Here is a 15,794-nt window from a genome sequence, read left to right on the forward strand (position 1 = left end):
AGCGGAAGGTTCCTTGCAAAAACGAAGGCCCGGAAGGACTTAATCATCTGCTGGACCTCCTGTGAGGACAATGTTGCGGCAGCCTGCCCTACCGCGTCATTGCTGCCGTCGTCACTGTCGCCATCTGATGCAAGCACATTCGTGACGATCGTCTCATCGGTTAGAAGCACTTATTGCAGGCATAACAGCAGCACCAAAAAAACACACACAAACGAAAGGAACACTGACAGACACTGACAATAGAAGCACTTAGTTTTCAAATCTGTAGCCATGCGCTTTCTTTTCACTGGCAATGTCGTGCATTGCCAATGATCAGCGGGCGGATCAGCCATCTTCCGTTTTGGTGGCGTGTCAAGTGAGGCTGAGAAACCGCACGGCCAGGAACTACTTCGACGCAACCAACAATGACGAAAGCGAGCAATTAAGCTGTTCGCAGAACTGCACTCAATGAAGAGCCAGCGAGCAACATGCGAGCAATGTGCTTGCGATGCAGTTGGCGCTTTCCATTCGTGTTTTGGAAGGCCATTCGTGGAAGCCCATTCGTGTTCGAAGGGGTGGAAGGGCAACGGGAGAGAGCCGTGCGGAGATGGCTGGAAAATGAACGTGCGGCGGCTGTTAGAGGCAGTGGCCCATCATGCAGCGGCACGAATTTCTCATTTTCTTTTCAAGGATTTCACATTTCACTACCTTCTGGCTCAGACACCTAGCAGCCAAACTTCATCGTTATAACTGATAATGCGGCATCGGGGTGTTGTAGCAAACAGGTTATTTCACCATGGAAAACATACAAAAAGTGGAGGGTGCAGCGTTATAGCATAAAAAGTTTGTTATACAGTTGACGTTCATGAATTCGACCTTGACGTGACCGGCAAAAATTGGTTGAATTACCTGCGGGTCGAATTAAGCAAGATGTGGAAAAGATTCTAAAGCATACGCTGATTAATTTGGCAGTATCCTTTCAGATTTTAAGATGTCCCTGCATTGAATGCGTGCCCACTTTCTAAGTGTCCAAAGTAAAAAACTGATGTAGAAATCACATCAAAGCCCCTAAACAAAGTAGAAAACGGATGTGCACCTGTTTTTGTTTTGTTTTTAGCAAAAAAAAAAAATTTAAAATCTTGAGCCATTCAACTCTGAAAGTGGTTGACCAGTGAAACTGTTTAGCACACGACGCAGAGGTGACACATAATTTTGAACAGAGGTAGTAAGAACTCATTTATTGTCTTGATGGGTGGTCATTATTTCCCTCGCAACTGCAATCATATTCTTTGATAATGTCAAATCGATGCATGTACGCTGCTGGGTCGTCGGTTGGGTTGGGTCGGGTCCTTGCGGCATCGGAAGGGACATGTCTGCAACATGTAATGCAGAAACCGCTCCCTTTTCAGTACCTACACATCCACATTGAAATCACCGACCACGACAACAGGGGTAGCGTTATCGCAGCTAATTCATGAGAAGTGAGTAGCCATGAACCTTGTGGGAGTATGAGTCATTGCATTTTTTGCTTGATTGCGCCGCTGCTTGGTCGGTTGGGCCGGATTGTTGTGGCATCGCAAAAGACATGTCTGCAACACGGAACGCACAAGCTGCTCCCTTTTCGGTACAGACACATCCACATTGAAATCACCGACAACGACAACAAAAGTAGTGTTATTGCAGCTAATTCACGCAAAGTGAGTAGCCATGAACCTTATGGGACTATGAATAATTGCATTTTTTACTTGCTTACGTGGCTATGAGCCATTGCTCATGGGAGTATGAACCATTGATGACTGTTTTCGACATGCTGTTCTGTGTGTGGTATGTGTGATTAGAAGGAATTTGAGGACTGTTCACTTTCTGAGTGCTTGTAGTCTCTGCCTTATGGGGCTACGAGCCATTGCATTGTTTGCTTGCTTACGGGAGCATGAATGCTTACGGGGGTATGAGCCATTGATGATGATCGTTTTTGTTCACGGAAAACAAAAATGCACGAAACCCTAGCCGTATACGGCTTCGATGTAATTCGCTGTAAAAAATGGTCTAAATATGCGTCCCACAACGGCGGCTGGTTTCTTAAGGTCGGCTTTGCCGCAATACACCCGAGTTACGAGGTAAAGCATACAAACTCTCGTGAAGGCGGTATTTTTATTTCGTCCCTGTTTGGGCCATTCTTCCTTGAGAAGCTTTAGCTCGGGGGCTTCCGTCTAAACACATCGGAAAGGAGAAATCAGATTTCATTAGATAGGTTGTATTTAAAAGAAAAAGTTGAAATCTAGTGACTGTTGGTTGCGAATTCTCAATTCATGTCGTCATTTTTTAAAATAAATATTGGCAAAAATCGCAAGTGCTCCAAAAACAAGACTATCAAGTTTACAACTCTAACTCAGCAATGAGCACAATATTACAATTCTCTAAATGGCACCTAATAGTACATCTAAAGCGGACAAAATTGATATGTTATGCATGGCTCTCAAATAAATACAGGGTGTCTACTAACCTGGAAAACCGGGAAAACCGGGAATTCTCAGGGAATTTGAATAGTCTGAAAATACTCAGGGAAAACTCAGGGAATTTGTGCTTCTATCAGGGAAAATTAGCTGTAACTTCATTGAAAGGGAACGAAAGTCGTGTTAATGCTGACTCCAGTAACAGGAATTGCAACGAATCGTCATTGACGCCGTGTCGTCGGCACGAGGTATTGCCAGAGTAGTTAACGACCGATTTTCCAGACGCCCAATTTATCGGACATGCCCGATAATTCGCACGGCTTTGCGGCACCACCACGTACTCCATATAATCAGTGTATATTGTCCTGACTGCAGGCCTGAAATGGCAATAATCAAAGCCACCACTGCCGCCATTTAATCTCGCCGCCTCGAACCACGCAGATCCGCTGGCGGCCGTAGCCACCACCGCGGCAACGTTAGGTCTAGCTGCTTCTATGTTCGCTACTAAGCTTCTTGCCGTGCGGTGCGGTGTCTTTTCATTGAAAGAATTCGCCGCTGTCAGCAATGGCACCGACTCCGCCTTTGTAATCCTCGCGAATAGCTTACAGCGCGGTGCGTAATGACAGTGTCCGAAAGTTAGCTTCGCCTCAGTACAGCAATGTTACGCGGTGAAGCATAACAAGCGTGGCAAGGGGCAATTGTCAGAGGACACAGTATGTATACACACATTTTGGCATCTCCTGTCACAGTACGAGCACCGATATGCCTAATAAGTGTACTGGCAGGCCTTAGGAGCTTTTTCGGACGTGTCTGTGGCAATTTTAGCGGGCAGATAGGACATGCATTCCTTTTTTTCGGACTGCCCGATTTTTCGGATGTTCTTGCGGCCCCTAGGGAGTCCGAAAAATGGGACGTTGACTGTACAACTTACAAAGAGGATGCTTCAAATGATCCAGGGAGTGAACACATGGCAGAAGGAGGATGAGAACAGGAAGGACCGACGTACTGAGGAATTAACAGGAAAGGAAGCGTGCCGCCGCCTCTTTGAAGGAGCTTGAGCTCAAAAAACAAAGCGTTGGCTGATGCCGAGATGCAGGTGTCCCTTATCCAAACCAAAATAAGCTCTTTAAAGCAGTGAAACCCAACACTGAGATGTTGTGTACGGGCTGAGAGTATGTCAGGGCAGTTGAGGTTGACTTCCCAGCTGCTGAGAGAGAATCTTAGTTGTGACAAAGTTCAGGCTTCATACCGATGAGCTTGCTATCAGTTGATAGAAATAGCTCATATTCAAAAATATTTACTTCTGTATGCATCTCCTTACAATTCATATTTGAATATGTTCGACCCAATTTGCTATGTATTTTTCATTTCTTTTGCTGTGCATTTTACTAACACCTTCCTTCTGTTTTCTTTTTAAATAAAATAGATATTACTCCTTACTATTCAAACTGGATTAAGTCATTTTTTTGTTTCAACATGCATACTACAGCATCGGGCAACATGGTGTCAGCATGTCCTGACATAAAACAGAGTTCAGGCTCATTCATGGAATTTTGCAAAGGCTATCAGGGAAAACCTGGAAAACTCAGGGAATTTGGGAATGTGAACTTGGTAGACACCCTGAATAAACCACTAATATATAAATGACACTTTTGCAAAACCTTTGTTAACAATGTAACAAAATCATTTAGGATATAAATTGACATATTAGATTTGTCCGCTTTGGATGATATAATGGATGCAATTGATAGAACTGAGATATCTGTTTTGGTGCAGAGCTACGAATTTGTAAAACTTTGTGCATCTATGCTTTTTCAAGCTTACCAACTTTTGGAAATTATTTTTAAACCATTCATGCCCTAAATTGTAATTCTGCTTTTAGCAGTCACTAGAATTTAACTTTATCTCTCAAATGTAACTAATTTAGTTAAAATCGGTCAAGGGGTTATCCCAGAAAGCTATTTCTGCATTTTACATGTATTTGTATAGGTGGCATCGGAGTTGGGCCTGAGCTAAAGCTTCCTCTTAACTTATCATGACTTCTTGTCCATAGAAAACCACATACTTAAACCCTCAATGTAATGAAGTGTGTTTATGCAAGGCTTCAATATAACAAAATTTCACTGCTGCTGCAATGGAATGGTGTGAATATAAACGGAAACATCTGCAGACGCAAATGGTCAGATTGCTTAGTTACATGCGGCTGCTTGTGAGTACATCTCTCAAGTTTGGTGCCGCGTGATTAAGAGCAACCGCCGAAGCAGGGCAGCGTCATGCTCTGTGGAAAGCCCAAGTGCGATAAGATGCTGTCGCGTCCCGCGTGCTCTGTGCTTTGGAAACGAATGAAAGCGTGGAAGGTCGAACCCAGAAGGATGGTGGCTTGATAAGCGCCATTCTTCTGTGAGTGCAAGAGGAAAAAGGGGGGTGGGGCGCGAGCTTGCGGTAATACAATCAAGCGAGCGTGAGGTTGGGGGCAGGTTAGTGTGCATATCCTTTTCTAGCACAGCTGTGGATGGCTGTCAGCATGGCTGACCATATATGCAGTCTGTGCTCCCTAGAAGTAATCGCCGCATGTGGGAAGAGGAGGTGCGCCGAGATGCCTTGGAATCGTGCACTGTCTTCCTGCGTGTTTAGTACTGGAGGTTGCATAATTTCGAGTTTCAGAGGCCTTAAAGCGAGAGGCAGAAGAAGCATTCCTTCCCCACTGCTGGTGCTTTTCATGACAGCGTTGTCCCACTGTGGGCGAGACTATCAACTGCGGGGTTGGCGTGGATGCGAAAACATGAGTTGCTCCGTACTGCTAGTGTGAAAATATCGTCTACATGGCCTGACTATTTTTCATCGCCGACTGTCGTATACAACGAAGTGAATTTTTTTCTCGTTAACATTTGCTTATTCCGGTTGCCCGATAATTCATAAAATTTTGCAGCCCAGTCCACGTAAGAAAAATACATCTGTGACAGCACTTGCATAAAATGTTGAATTTCAATATAGCAAAATTTGAATATAACGAAGCAAATTGCCGATTTTACTGACTTCATTATGTCAAGGTCACACTGTATTAAAATTATGTTTAAACACTTTCGTTATATTGAAGTTAAAATTACATAGTGTGTTTCATAGACCATTTAAAAGAAGTTAACTAATTTGTTATATCGAGAATTTCATTATATAGAAGTTTTTTATATCATGTTTTAACTGCATTTCTAGTGACATGTGGTCTGTGAAGCAAGGAGCAATGCTTGATCATTGTCTAAGGCAGCCGCCATGTCTACTGAGGCTTTGTTGCATCAGCCATCCCTGCAATAAGCATTTACATGAAATAAGTCCACATGAAATTATTCATTTTGGCAACAAGAGCACGAACATGCCCAACCTAAACAAATATGCCAAGTTACTGGAGAATCCTATCGATGGCTTCCAAAAATTGAACTCAGTTTACTTACTGTGGACTGCCGACGCATAGGACATGTCGCTCACCACTGCCACAGCCGCTGGACTTCTCCGGTGCGCTATTCTCCTTATTACCTCCCTTGCCCCTCTAGCACGTCCTTTTCCTTCGCCCCTTCTATGCCCGCTTCATCATCTGACCCTGCGACACATTTGACACGACCCCGCTACTCCCGCTCGCCTTCTCCCTCCTGTCGTCAATCTCGTTCGCCCCCGTCACGCCGTGCTCCTTCTCCGACCTACTCGCCGCACCCCCAACCGGAAAACTAGACAGTGCAGCTTCTGGAGGGGAAGCTGCAATGACGAAATTGGCACGAAATCCTCGCTTCACTTTACCCACGAACAAGAATCTTTTGGACGTTCTCGTCGACAATATTCCTGTGTGCGCGTTGATTGACACCGGGGCGCATGTGTCCATTATGAGTGCTGCTCTTCGCCGTCGGCTCAAGAAAGTTCTGACGCCCGCCCCAAACCGAGTTGTACAAGTCGCCGACGGAGGGACTGTCGCTATTGTTGGCATGTGCTCTGCCCGACTCACCATTGCTGAGAGACACACCGTCGTTCTCTTCACCGTCATCGAGCATTGCCCTCACGAACTCATTCTCGGTCTGGATTTTCTTGCCCCATCATTCTGCTCTCATTGACTGTTCGACCGGCTCACTTCGCCTTGACTTGCCTCTTCTTGCCGACCATGTGGACCCGCCTCCAAGCCGTTTGAGCTGCATGGATTTTATTCGCCTATCTGTGACACACATCGACTTGCTGTCCTCACCAGCTGTACCTGACGGTAATTACATGGTCGCACCAATTCCGGCAGTTATACTTGCACATTGTGTTACCGTGCCGCACACTGTGCTTGCAATTACTGGTAACCGCACCTGCCTTCCCCTTGTCAATTTCGCGCTAACCGTGCAAGTTCTGCCTCAGGGGATTTCATTGGCTATAATTAGCGCTTTGCAGGATGATGAGATTGAGCCATTCACAGTGGAAGATCGTCACAGCTCAGCCCATACTGTGACGTCATCGCACGGTACTGACGTCGACATTGAGAAGATGGTTTCCTCTGACCTTACACCTGTTCAAGCTGAAGCTCTTTGCCGCGTTCTTGAAGGCTATCGCGACATTTTTGACTTTGACGATCAACCCTTAGGTCAAACGTCTGTCGTGATCCACCGCATAAACACTGGCGATGCGAACCCTATTGACCGACGTCCATATCGTGTTTCTGCGTCCCGAATGAGCTGTTATTCAACAGGAAGTCAAAAAGATGCTTGCAAAGGTCATTATCAAGCCTTCCTGTGGTCCCTGGGCTTCTCCCGTCGTACTTGTCAAAAAGAAGGATGGCACGTGGCGTTTTTGTGTAGATTATCGCCACCTGAACAAAATCACAAAAAAAGGATGTGTACCCTTTGCCACGTATTGATGACGCTCTAGACTGCCTGTACGGTGCCATCTCATGTAATACCCCTTCAATGGGGCCTTTGAGGTACTAATAAATAAATAAATAAATAAATAAATGTATTTTTCTTCTATCGACTTACGGTCCGGCTACTGGCAGATATTCGTCGACGACATGGACTGAGAGAAGACTGCATTTATTACCCCTGACGGCCTTTATCAGTTCAAGGTGATGCCTTTCGGTCTCTGTAACGCGCCCACCATCTTCGAACAAATTATGGACTCTTTGCTACAGGGGTTCAAGTGGTCCACCTGTTTGTGCTATCTGGACGACGTCATCGTTTATTCGCCCACATTTGACATGCATCTAGACCGTCTTTCAGCAATTCTTGACATGTTCCGCCGCGCTGGTCTCCAGTTGAACTCGTCAAAATGTTACTTCGCTCGCCGCCAAATCACCGTCCTTGGACACTTCGTGGACGCCAGAGGCGTGCGACCTGATCCGGACAAAATTCGTGCCGTTACGAACTTTCCTATTCCGAAGTCTGCCAAGGACGTTCGTAGTTTCGTAGGGCTGTGCTCCTATTTCCGACGCTTTGTGAAGGATTTTGCGACCATCGCACGTCCCTTTATCGACCTCTTGAAGAAAGACGCCCTATTTTCTTGGGGACCTGACCATGCCGCATCTTTTTTGCAGCTCACTACTCTCCTTACCACGCCTCCAATTCTGGCCCACTTTGACCCGTCTGCCTCATCTGAAGTTCGAACTGATGCCAGTGGTCACGGCATAGGAGCAGTGTTAGCACAACGCCAGCGTGGACATGATCGTGTTATAGCCTATGCCAGCCGACTTCTATCACCTGCTGAGCGCAATTATTCAATCACAGAGGGCGAGTGCCTCGCTCTTGTGTGGGTTGTTGCGAAGTTTTGTCCATACTTGTACGGACGCCCCTTCTGTGTCATCACTGATCACCACGCGCTCTGCTGGCTATCCTCGCTCAAGGACCCCACGGGACGACTCGCTCGCTGGGCGTTACGCCTGTGAGAATATACCTTCTCGTGGTATATGAGACGGGACGCTTGCACCAGGATGCCGATTGTTTGTCCCGCTACCCCGTCGATGAACCGGCTGATGCGGACGCCATCGCTTGTGTTTTCTCTGTGTCCCAGTTGCTTGAAATCTGCAACGAGCAACGCCGCAATCCTTCATTACGAGCCCTCATCGACCATCTGGAGTCAACGCCTGGCGACGCCTCTCTCCGGATGTTTCTCCTTAAGGAGGGGACATTATACCGCCGCAATCTCGATCCACACGGCCTTGACCTTCTGCTCGTAATTCCATCACACCTGCGTTCGACCATCCTCCAACAACTTCACGACGCTCCCTTGGCTGGACACTTGGGCGGTTCGCGCACATACGACCGTGTACGCCGTCGATTCTTTTGGCCGGGTCTCGCCCGCTTCGTGCGGCGCTACGTTGCCGCTTGTGAGCCCTGTCAGCGCCGGAAGAAGCCCTCCACACCTCCAGCTGGATGTCTCCAGCTGATCGATATCCCACTGGAACCCTTTTTCCGTGTTGGTCTGGACCTTCTTGGACCGTTTCCTCTTTGGGCTCCGGAAATAAATGGGTCGCCGTCGCTACTGATTATGCTACGCGGTAGGCATTCACCAGAGCCCTTCCAACGAGTTGTGCTACTGACGTTGCTGACTTTCTGCTCTATGACATCATTTTAGTGCACGGTGCTCCACGCCAATTACTCACTGACTGTGGCCGCAGCTTTCTGTCGGCAGTCGTCGAGGACATCCTCCGCTCCTGCTCGACAAAGCACAAGTTCAGCACGTCCTACCACCCACAGACCAACGGCCTCACGGAGAGCCTCAACCGGACCATTGCCGACATGCTATCAAAGTATGTTGCGACCGACCACCACGACTGGGATCTTCACTTACCATATGTGACGTTCGCGTATAATTCATCGCGTAACCACACCACCGGCTATTCATCATTCTATCTCCTATATGGCCGAGAACCCGCGTTGCCCTTAGACACTTTGTTGCCCTCGGCCACACGTTCAGCCACCGAATACGCCCGCGATGAATTCGCACACGCCGACCACACGCGCCAGCTTGCCCGCACCAGTCTTGAGGCCTTGCAGGAGCATCAGAGACGCCTCTATGATTGCCACCATCGCAACATGCACTTTACTCCGGGTTCTCCGGTGCTTCTCTGGTCACCCATCCGACGTGTGGGCATTTCCGAAAAGCTGCTGTCGTGCTACACTGGCCCATACCATGTGTTGCGACAAGTGACTGATGTCACGTATGAAGTCATCCCCGCCAACCTCTCAGCATCATCGTCGGCTGCAAGTGACATCGTTCACGTGACGAGACTAAAGCCATACCACACACCTTTCACCGCGGATGTGTAGGTTAAGCACCGGGATGGTGCTTCTACTGCCGGGGGTGATGCTACAAAACAGCCGCCACAGTGTGGCTGCACTGAGAAGAAAGAAGACGACGTGGGCCCACTTGATATAGCGTCACCATTTTGGCCTTCCGTTAGCTTCCCTGTAAATAAATTGTATATATGTGGTATTGGGCTCCAGCTACACGTAACAATATTCTGGCTGAGCACGCTCTTGGTAGAATTTAGGCCTTTGCTGTTTGAGAAGTGCAATCTGAAAATTTAGCTTGAGCTAACAAATTCAGTGGATCTTGCCTTTTTTTTTTTGCTTACTTATCTCACCCTCTCTCCTCTTCCAAGTTTAATCACCACAGCATTAAAGCTTCTCCTGCGTCACAACGGAAGCTTTGCTAAAATAGAGGGTGAGACAGAAGAGTTTTGTCATGTGCAGCAACTTACAGTACGTGAGCAGCAATGCCTCGCACGACAACTGTTTCTTTCTCCTTCTTTGTGTTGCAGACGTACTACCTGCAGACACGGAGGGATGCCCGCAACCAGTGGTACGGGGACGTGTCGGCACGAAAGGAACTGCGTAAACGGCTCAAGTGCCACTCCTTTGACTGGTACATGCACAACGTCTACCCAGAGCTGAGGCCGCCCAGCCCCGAAGACCTGGCACCCCCCAAGAAGCGCAAGAAGTTCCCTCCACCCAGGAACCTTGACCTGCTGCGCCGAAAGACTCCCACCGTTGTTGGCCGCTTTCAGGTGACTGTCCCTCCCCGCCATCCTAACATGACATGGCCATGACATGGTTGTTCAACTATATTGTCAATATATCATGGTAACTATATGTAGAGGTGCCAATGTGGTTATACAGTCCAGGCCCGTTACAACAAATCTGCATACAACATTTTTTTCGGATGTGACAGACCATTCTCTTCACTTAGTTTCGTCTGCCTATATTTTTGACGTAACCGGCTATAACAGACTGTGGGCTACACAAGACAGATTTCTGGGCATATTTTGGCTAGATGGCGTAAACATAATACACTTTGATGCTGCAGCGGCGCATGCTTGTGGCAGTGCACTGCACACAACTGTTTCCAAGTGCCTGCAGAATTTGCAAAAACACACTTTTTCATACGGAACGAATGCGCTAGTGGCCAGCTTCTCGTAACAAAGTGGTGCGCCACGCCCTGCCAGGGGATAGTACTATTCGTATCGACTGCACAAGCGAACCACAGCCGCCCACTGCTGTCTGCTCTGGCCCGAGCAAGCTCTGAGGGCACAGAGTTCTTATACTGACTCTATAGGAAAAGCTGGGCAAAAAAGAGTGGCAACTGCAAGGATGCCACCATGTTGCTACTTCTGATTTTTGTAATGCTAAAATAATAAAAATATAATGCAAAAACAAGAATTTGCATGTAGCACGTACGTATGAACAAGGTGTAAAGTTTATTCTTTATTTTTGAGAAATATGTTCTAGCTATTTGTCAAATTTCAATTAAAATTTATGGTGCATGAAAGGATGCATTTGCAGGTGCCTAAATTAGATGGTGCCACCGTACTGGGGAAGGCTCGGAACCGCATTGATTGCGCGTCTCGTCTGAATCCCACCTCATTGTCTGAGTAGCAATGTGGCGGCGCCCTCACGGTTACCGATTTTGATGTGTAGGTGCTATGGTAAGTTTTGCCTCTAGAGTTGGATTTATTAACTCTATGGCATAAGGTTTCGCTAGGCCTAGCCAGCTTCAAAAACAACTGCAGATGATCACAAAATGCACCGTTTTGAGGACTCTTTATGTTTCATCACATCAATTCACAAAAAAGAGCAGATATGCTGCTATTTGCGGTGTATGCACTGCATGGCACACATGATGTGGTTGAGTCGTCTCGCATGCAGTGCAGCAGTGTCCAGATGTGGGCTCCGAGTTGAACTTTCCTCATACCGCAGCTCTCATTTGTGCAACAGATTGGACAGTAGTCGTCGCTTGTCACGAATTATAAAATTAGGACGTCGGTTTATACAACTGGCCACTGTTTCTTGTGACGAACAAAGTGTAGCTGATGTTTATCAATGACGACAGCAATGTGCTCGGGCCATGTGGCTGACACGGCTGAGCTGGCTGGCTGGTTTCCCGCCATTGTGCTGGCCATTAATCTGTGTAGGTGTGTATATGCTGCAGTATGGTGAAAGTGCGATCTGTCAGCAACCAGCATCCGCATTACGGTGGACAGGAAGACGCTGCACCGCGTGGTTGTGCGACTATCACGTAAACCCGTTTGTCTGTGGTAATTTATTTTACTGTTGATGTTTTTGTTGCTTTTGCAATCGCTTATGGATTGGACAGTGGTACAGTGCAGTCCACTAATAACAATATAAAAAAAAAGAAAAAAAAGTTATATTGTTATAACTGATCATCGCTACTATATCTGGACTGCTGTAAAAAAAAAGGCTGCTGAACGTACCTTGGTAGCTACAAACACAAATTTGCTACTTGCACTATAGAATAGACGTTCTAGGAATTAGGCTGCAAAGAATAAAATGTTTATTTATACCTCTAAACAGTGTGTCAAACATTAAGTGCACTGAAATAGTCAGCAATCTGCACTTGCTTTCGTGGCAGTTTCAGGTTCACAACCTCGGTGTGCATCGCGTCCACCAGCTGCGTGAACACTGGCGGTAATCCTTTAGCATGTGCGAAACCCATGAGCGACTGGATCAATGACAGCGCACATTGCATAAACATCGGGGTAGGTGTCAAAGATGGGCCATTGTCAATCTCATCGTCACTGCCACTGCTGTCATTACGGCAGCTAGCGACGCATGGAATTTTGACCTTTGGTTCGGATTTGCCTGAAGAGAGGTGCATGAGAATGGGAGATTTTCTTTGAAATAACCGTTGCATGGTTTTTGGAGTTCAAATTCGTGACGTCTTTGGCGCTGTAGTGCACACTTTAACATATAGCACAATTTAAATATAGCGCAAAGGACGCTGTATTCAAAGGGGCTCTCCTTTGTTCTAACTCTTGTTTTATTCATATAAATCTCCTGTTCCCTTGGAGTTCAAATAAATTAGATTCTACTGTAGAATACTCCATTGAACTAAAGCATGACCAACAAAATTTTCTATTTATTATATCTAACGATTAGTTATATCCAGATTCATTATATTGAGGTTCGACTGTAGTTGCCAAGGGAAGAAGGGAAACACAGTCCAGGACAGCAGCGGATTAGATGGTGCCAAGGTTAGGACATTTGCAGGCATAGTGTGGTGTTGGCTGATGCAAGATAGGATCAAATAAAGATAACTAGGAGGGGTGTTTGTCCCGCAGCGAACATTAGGAGTTGCCCTAAAACACATGTATGTACTGGTTTGTCTTTCACTGGTTGAGAAAGCATAAATCAACAAGCCCCCAAATGTCAATCAAAACTCATTTTTTCACTTACTTATTCTTTCTTTGTTTTTGCATTCCTAGGCACCAATAGAACTCCGATTGACCCACAGACAGCTTTTAATCCTCTTGGTGTAGTACATGGTTTGTGAGACTGGCATTGAGAAAGTTGCAGGCTCCCTGTAGTGACAACACATGGTTGGCCCACGAATTATAAACATTGTCTCTGATAGAAAGGCATCCTCACCCCATTCTGATACAAAATGGCATAACTAAAGGTGGGTGCTAACACCTAATAGGCTGGAGAACACTGCTGATTGTTGTCTCACCGGTGTGCGTCTTTGCTCTCTCTGCATGCAGCTGCAGCTGTCGGGTACTCATCTGTGCGTAGAGTCCGAGGACGACGTCACCACCAAGGGCACTGTGTTCTTGCTGCAGGAATGCGCCAAGGTTAAGCGCCAGGTGGGTTATCACACTTCACTTACTTTCTATCTTTCTATGTGCCCTGACAGTATGAACGTTGGCCCGATGTGACATAGGTGTGACGTTAGGTTTGCTGCAGTAGACTTCCATTAGTTCAACTCTCAGTTAACCCTTTAAGGACGAGACATAAGAAATACCCGAAGTAAATGTTAATTTTTTGTCAAAATGTGCAACATACACAGAGAATAAAGATACCGTAGTTACTCGCCTAGTGAACACATTTGCATAATGAATGCATTCCCCTAATTGGCCACTAAGAATGCACATATTATTTTCCTCATATAGTGGTCAAACCTGAACTTGTTGTCGTGAGTGGTGACCTGGTTTCAATTTTGACTGATGGTGGTGGCCCGACTGGGAAGGCTGGATGTTCCCTAGCGCCGCCTGTAGATGGCCATTATTCCACCATGTTTTTCTTTGTCAAGTCGGTCGGGTTGTTGGTCATGTTGGCATGTGTGGTGTGATCTGGCAGCTGGATTGTTGCACAATGGAGTAGTATGCAAGCTACACCACCGGCTTCAAGCTCGTAGCTGTTGAGTATGGTTTGAGGAATGACAGCCACACATCAGGAAGGCATTTCAGCATTGATGAAGTGTGCACGTGCGTTTGAGGACAGCAGCACAGAAAGGTGAAGGCTACCAGCAATACACGCTGTGCTGTATCAACTGAAACGATACAGAACAAGGCTCACCGACCTGCAAGCAGGGTGTCTACCAACCGGGAAAACTGGGGAAAATGGGGATTCTCAGGGATTTTGAGTAGTCTGGAAAAACTCAAGGAAAACTCAGGGAATTTGTGCTTCTATCAGGGAAAATTAGCTGTAAATTTGTTGAAAGGGAACCAAAGTTGCGGGTAATGCTGGCTCGAGTAACAGATAGCAATCGTAATGAATCGTCATTGACGGCCTTTTGTCGGCTGGAGGAGTTGCCAGTGTACAGTCAATGACCGACTTTTCGAATGCCCGATAATTCGGACGGTTTCGCGGCAACACCACGTACCCCATAGAATCACTGTATCAGAACGTCTGAAATTTCGCACGCAAGAACCTTTCGCCCTCCGATTTTCCTGACCTTTTGGTGTGACCACAGGTCCGAAATGGCATTAATCAAAGCCATCGCATCTGTTGTTTTGATTACCTCGCTACCTCGAACCGGCGCTCTCGCACGCAGATTCTCTGGAAGCCGTAGCCACCACTGCAGCAACGCTAGGCCTAACTGCTTAGACGTTTGCTATTAAGCTTCTTGCCGTTGGGCGCAGTGTTTTTCATTTAAAGAATTCGCTGCTATCAGCAATGTCATTGACTCCGCCTTTGTAGTCCTCACGATTGGCTTCGAAGCTTGGAAAGGGCTGTGCGTTGCACACCGGCGGTTCCCCAAAGTCAGCTTCGCCTCTATACAGAAATGTTACTTGGTGAGCCATACGCAAAAGTATTGTAGTGAAGCATAAAAAGCATGGGAAGGGGCAATTGCCACGGGACACAATATGTATTCCTTAATTATACACACGTGCACTTGGTATCTCCTGTCACAGTACAAACACCAATATGCCTAATAAGTGTACCCATAGGCCTTCAGAGCTTTTTCGAACGTGCCTGTGGTGGTTTGAGCCCTTGAGGGCAGTAAAAGACATGCATTCATTTTTTCCAACTGGCCAATTTTTCGAACGTTTTCGTGGCCCCTAGGGACCAAAAAGATGCTTCAAATGGTCCGTGGGGTGAACGCGCGGCATAAAGAGGACGAAAACGGAAAGGACTTACGCATTGAGGAATGAACAGTGTTGGCCAGAGACACCGTGAGGTCAAGCATTTATTCGGACAGCAACGTGAACATAACAGACAGCAACGATTCAGTGGCTTTGCCTTATAAAGGGAGCATGGGTGCAGCCAAGGCATGCGATTGGCTAGCGATTGGCTAGCGATACAATAGCACATGTGAACAGTGACCGCGTGCATCAGATACGCGGCACACAGTGACAAGAGACAATACGCTTGATAAACGTTGCACAGATACAACACTTCCCCTCCAACAAGATCAGAATCTGTCATACGTCAGACGATCTGGCTTCCGCTTATCACGAGCGCTGCGCCTGGGTAGCACAGGTGAACCGGCATCGTTCTGTTCTGACGTTGATGCACTTTGGGCTCCACGTGAGAGTGGGCAACCATCACTCCGATTCAACACTTGCCGAATTGAGGCGGGTGCAAGGAAACTTTCACTTTCAAGCAGTTCACT

The 15,794-nt window shown here is 46.8% G+C and overlaps 1 protein-coding gene across 2 annotated transcripts in view; it reads left to right on the top strand.

Annotated features, from left to right (window-relative positions):
- The window catches only part of LOC126540243 (polypeptide N-acetylgalactosaminyltransferase 11-like), a 121,051-nt gene that overhangs the window by 65,889 nt on the left and 39,368 nt on the right, over nt 1-15,794 (top strand). For both annotated transcript variants that reach the window (XM_050187044.3, XM_055075906.2), the window contains exons 11-12: nt 10,204-10,449; nt 13,441-13,542. In XM_050187044.3, the coding sequence (XP_050043001.1) occupies nt 10,204-10,449; nt 13,441-13,542 (348 nt within the window). The remainder of the gene's footprint in view (nt 1-10,203; nt 10,450-13,440; nt 13,543-15,794) is intronic.

This window comes from Dermacentor andersoni, chromosome 2 (assembly GCF_023375885.2).
Source record: "Dermacentor andersoni chromosome 2, qqDerAnde1_hic_scaffold, whole genome shotgun sequence".
Lineage (NCBI taxonomy): Eukaryota > Metazoa > Arthropoda > Arachnida > Ixodida > Ixodidae > Dermacentor > Dermacentor andersoni.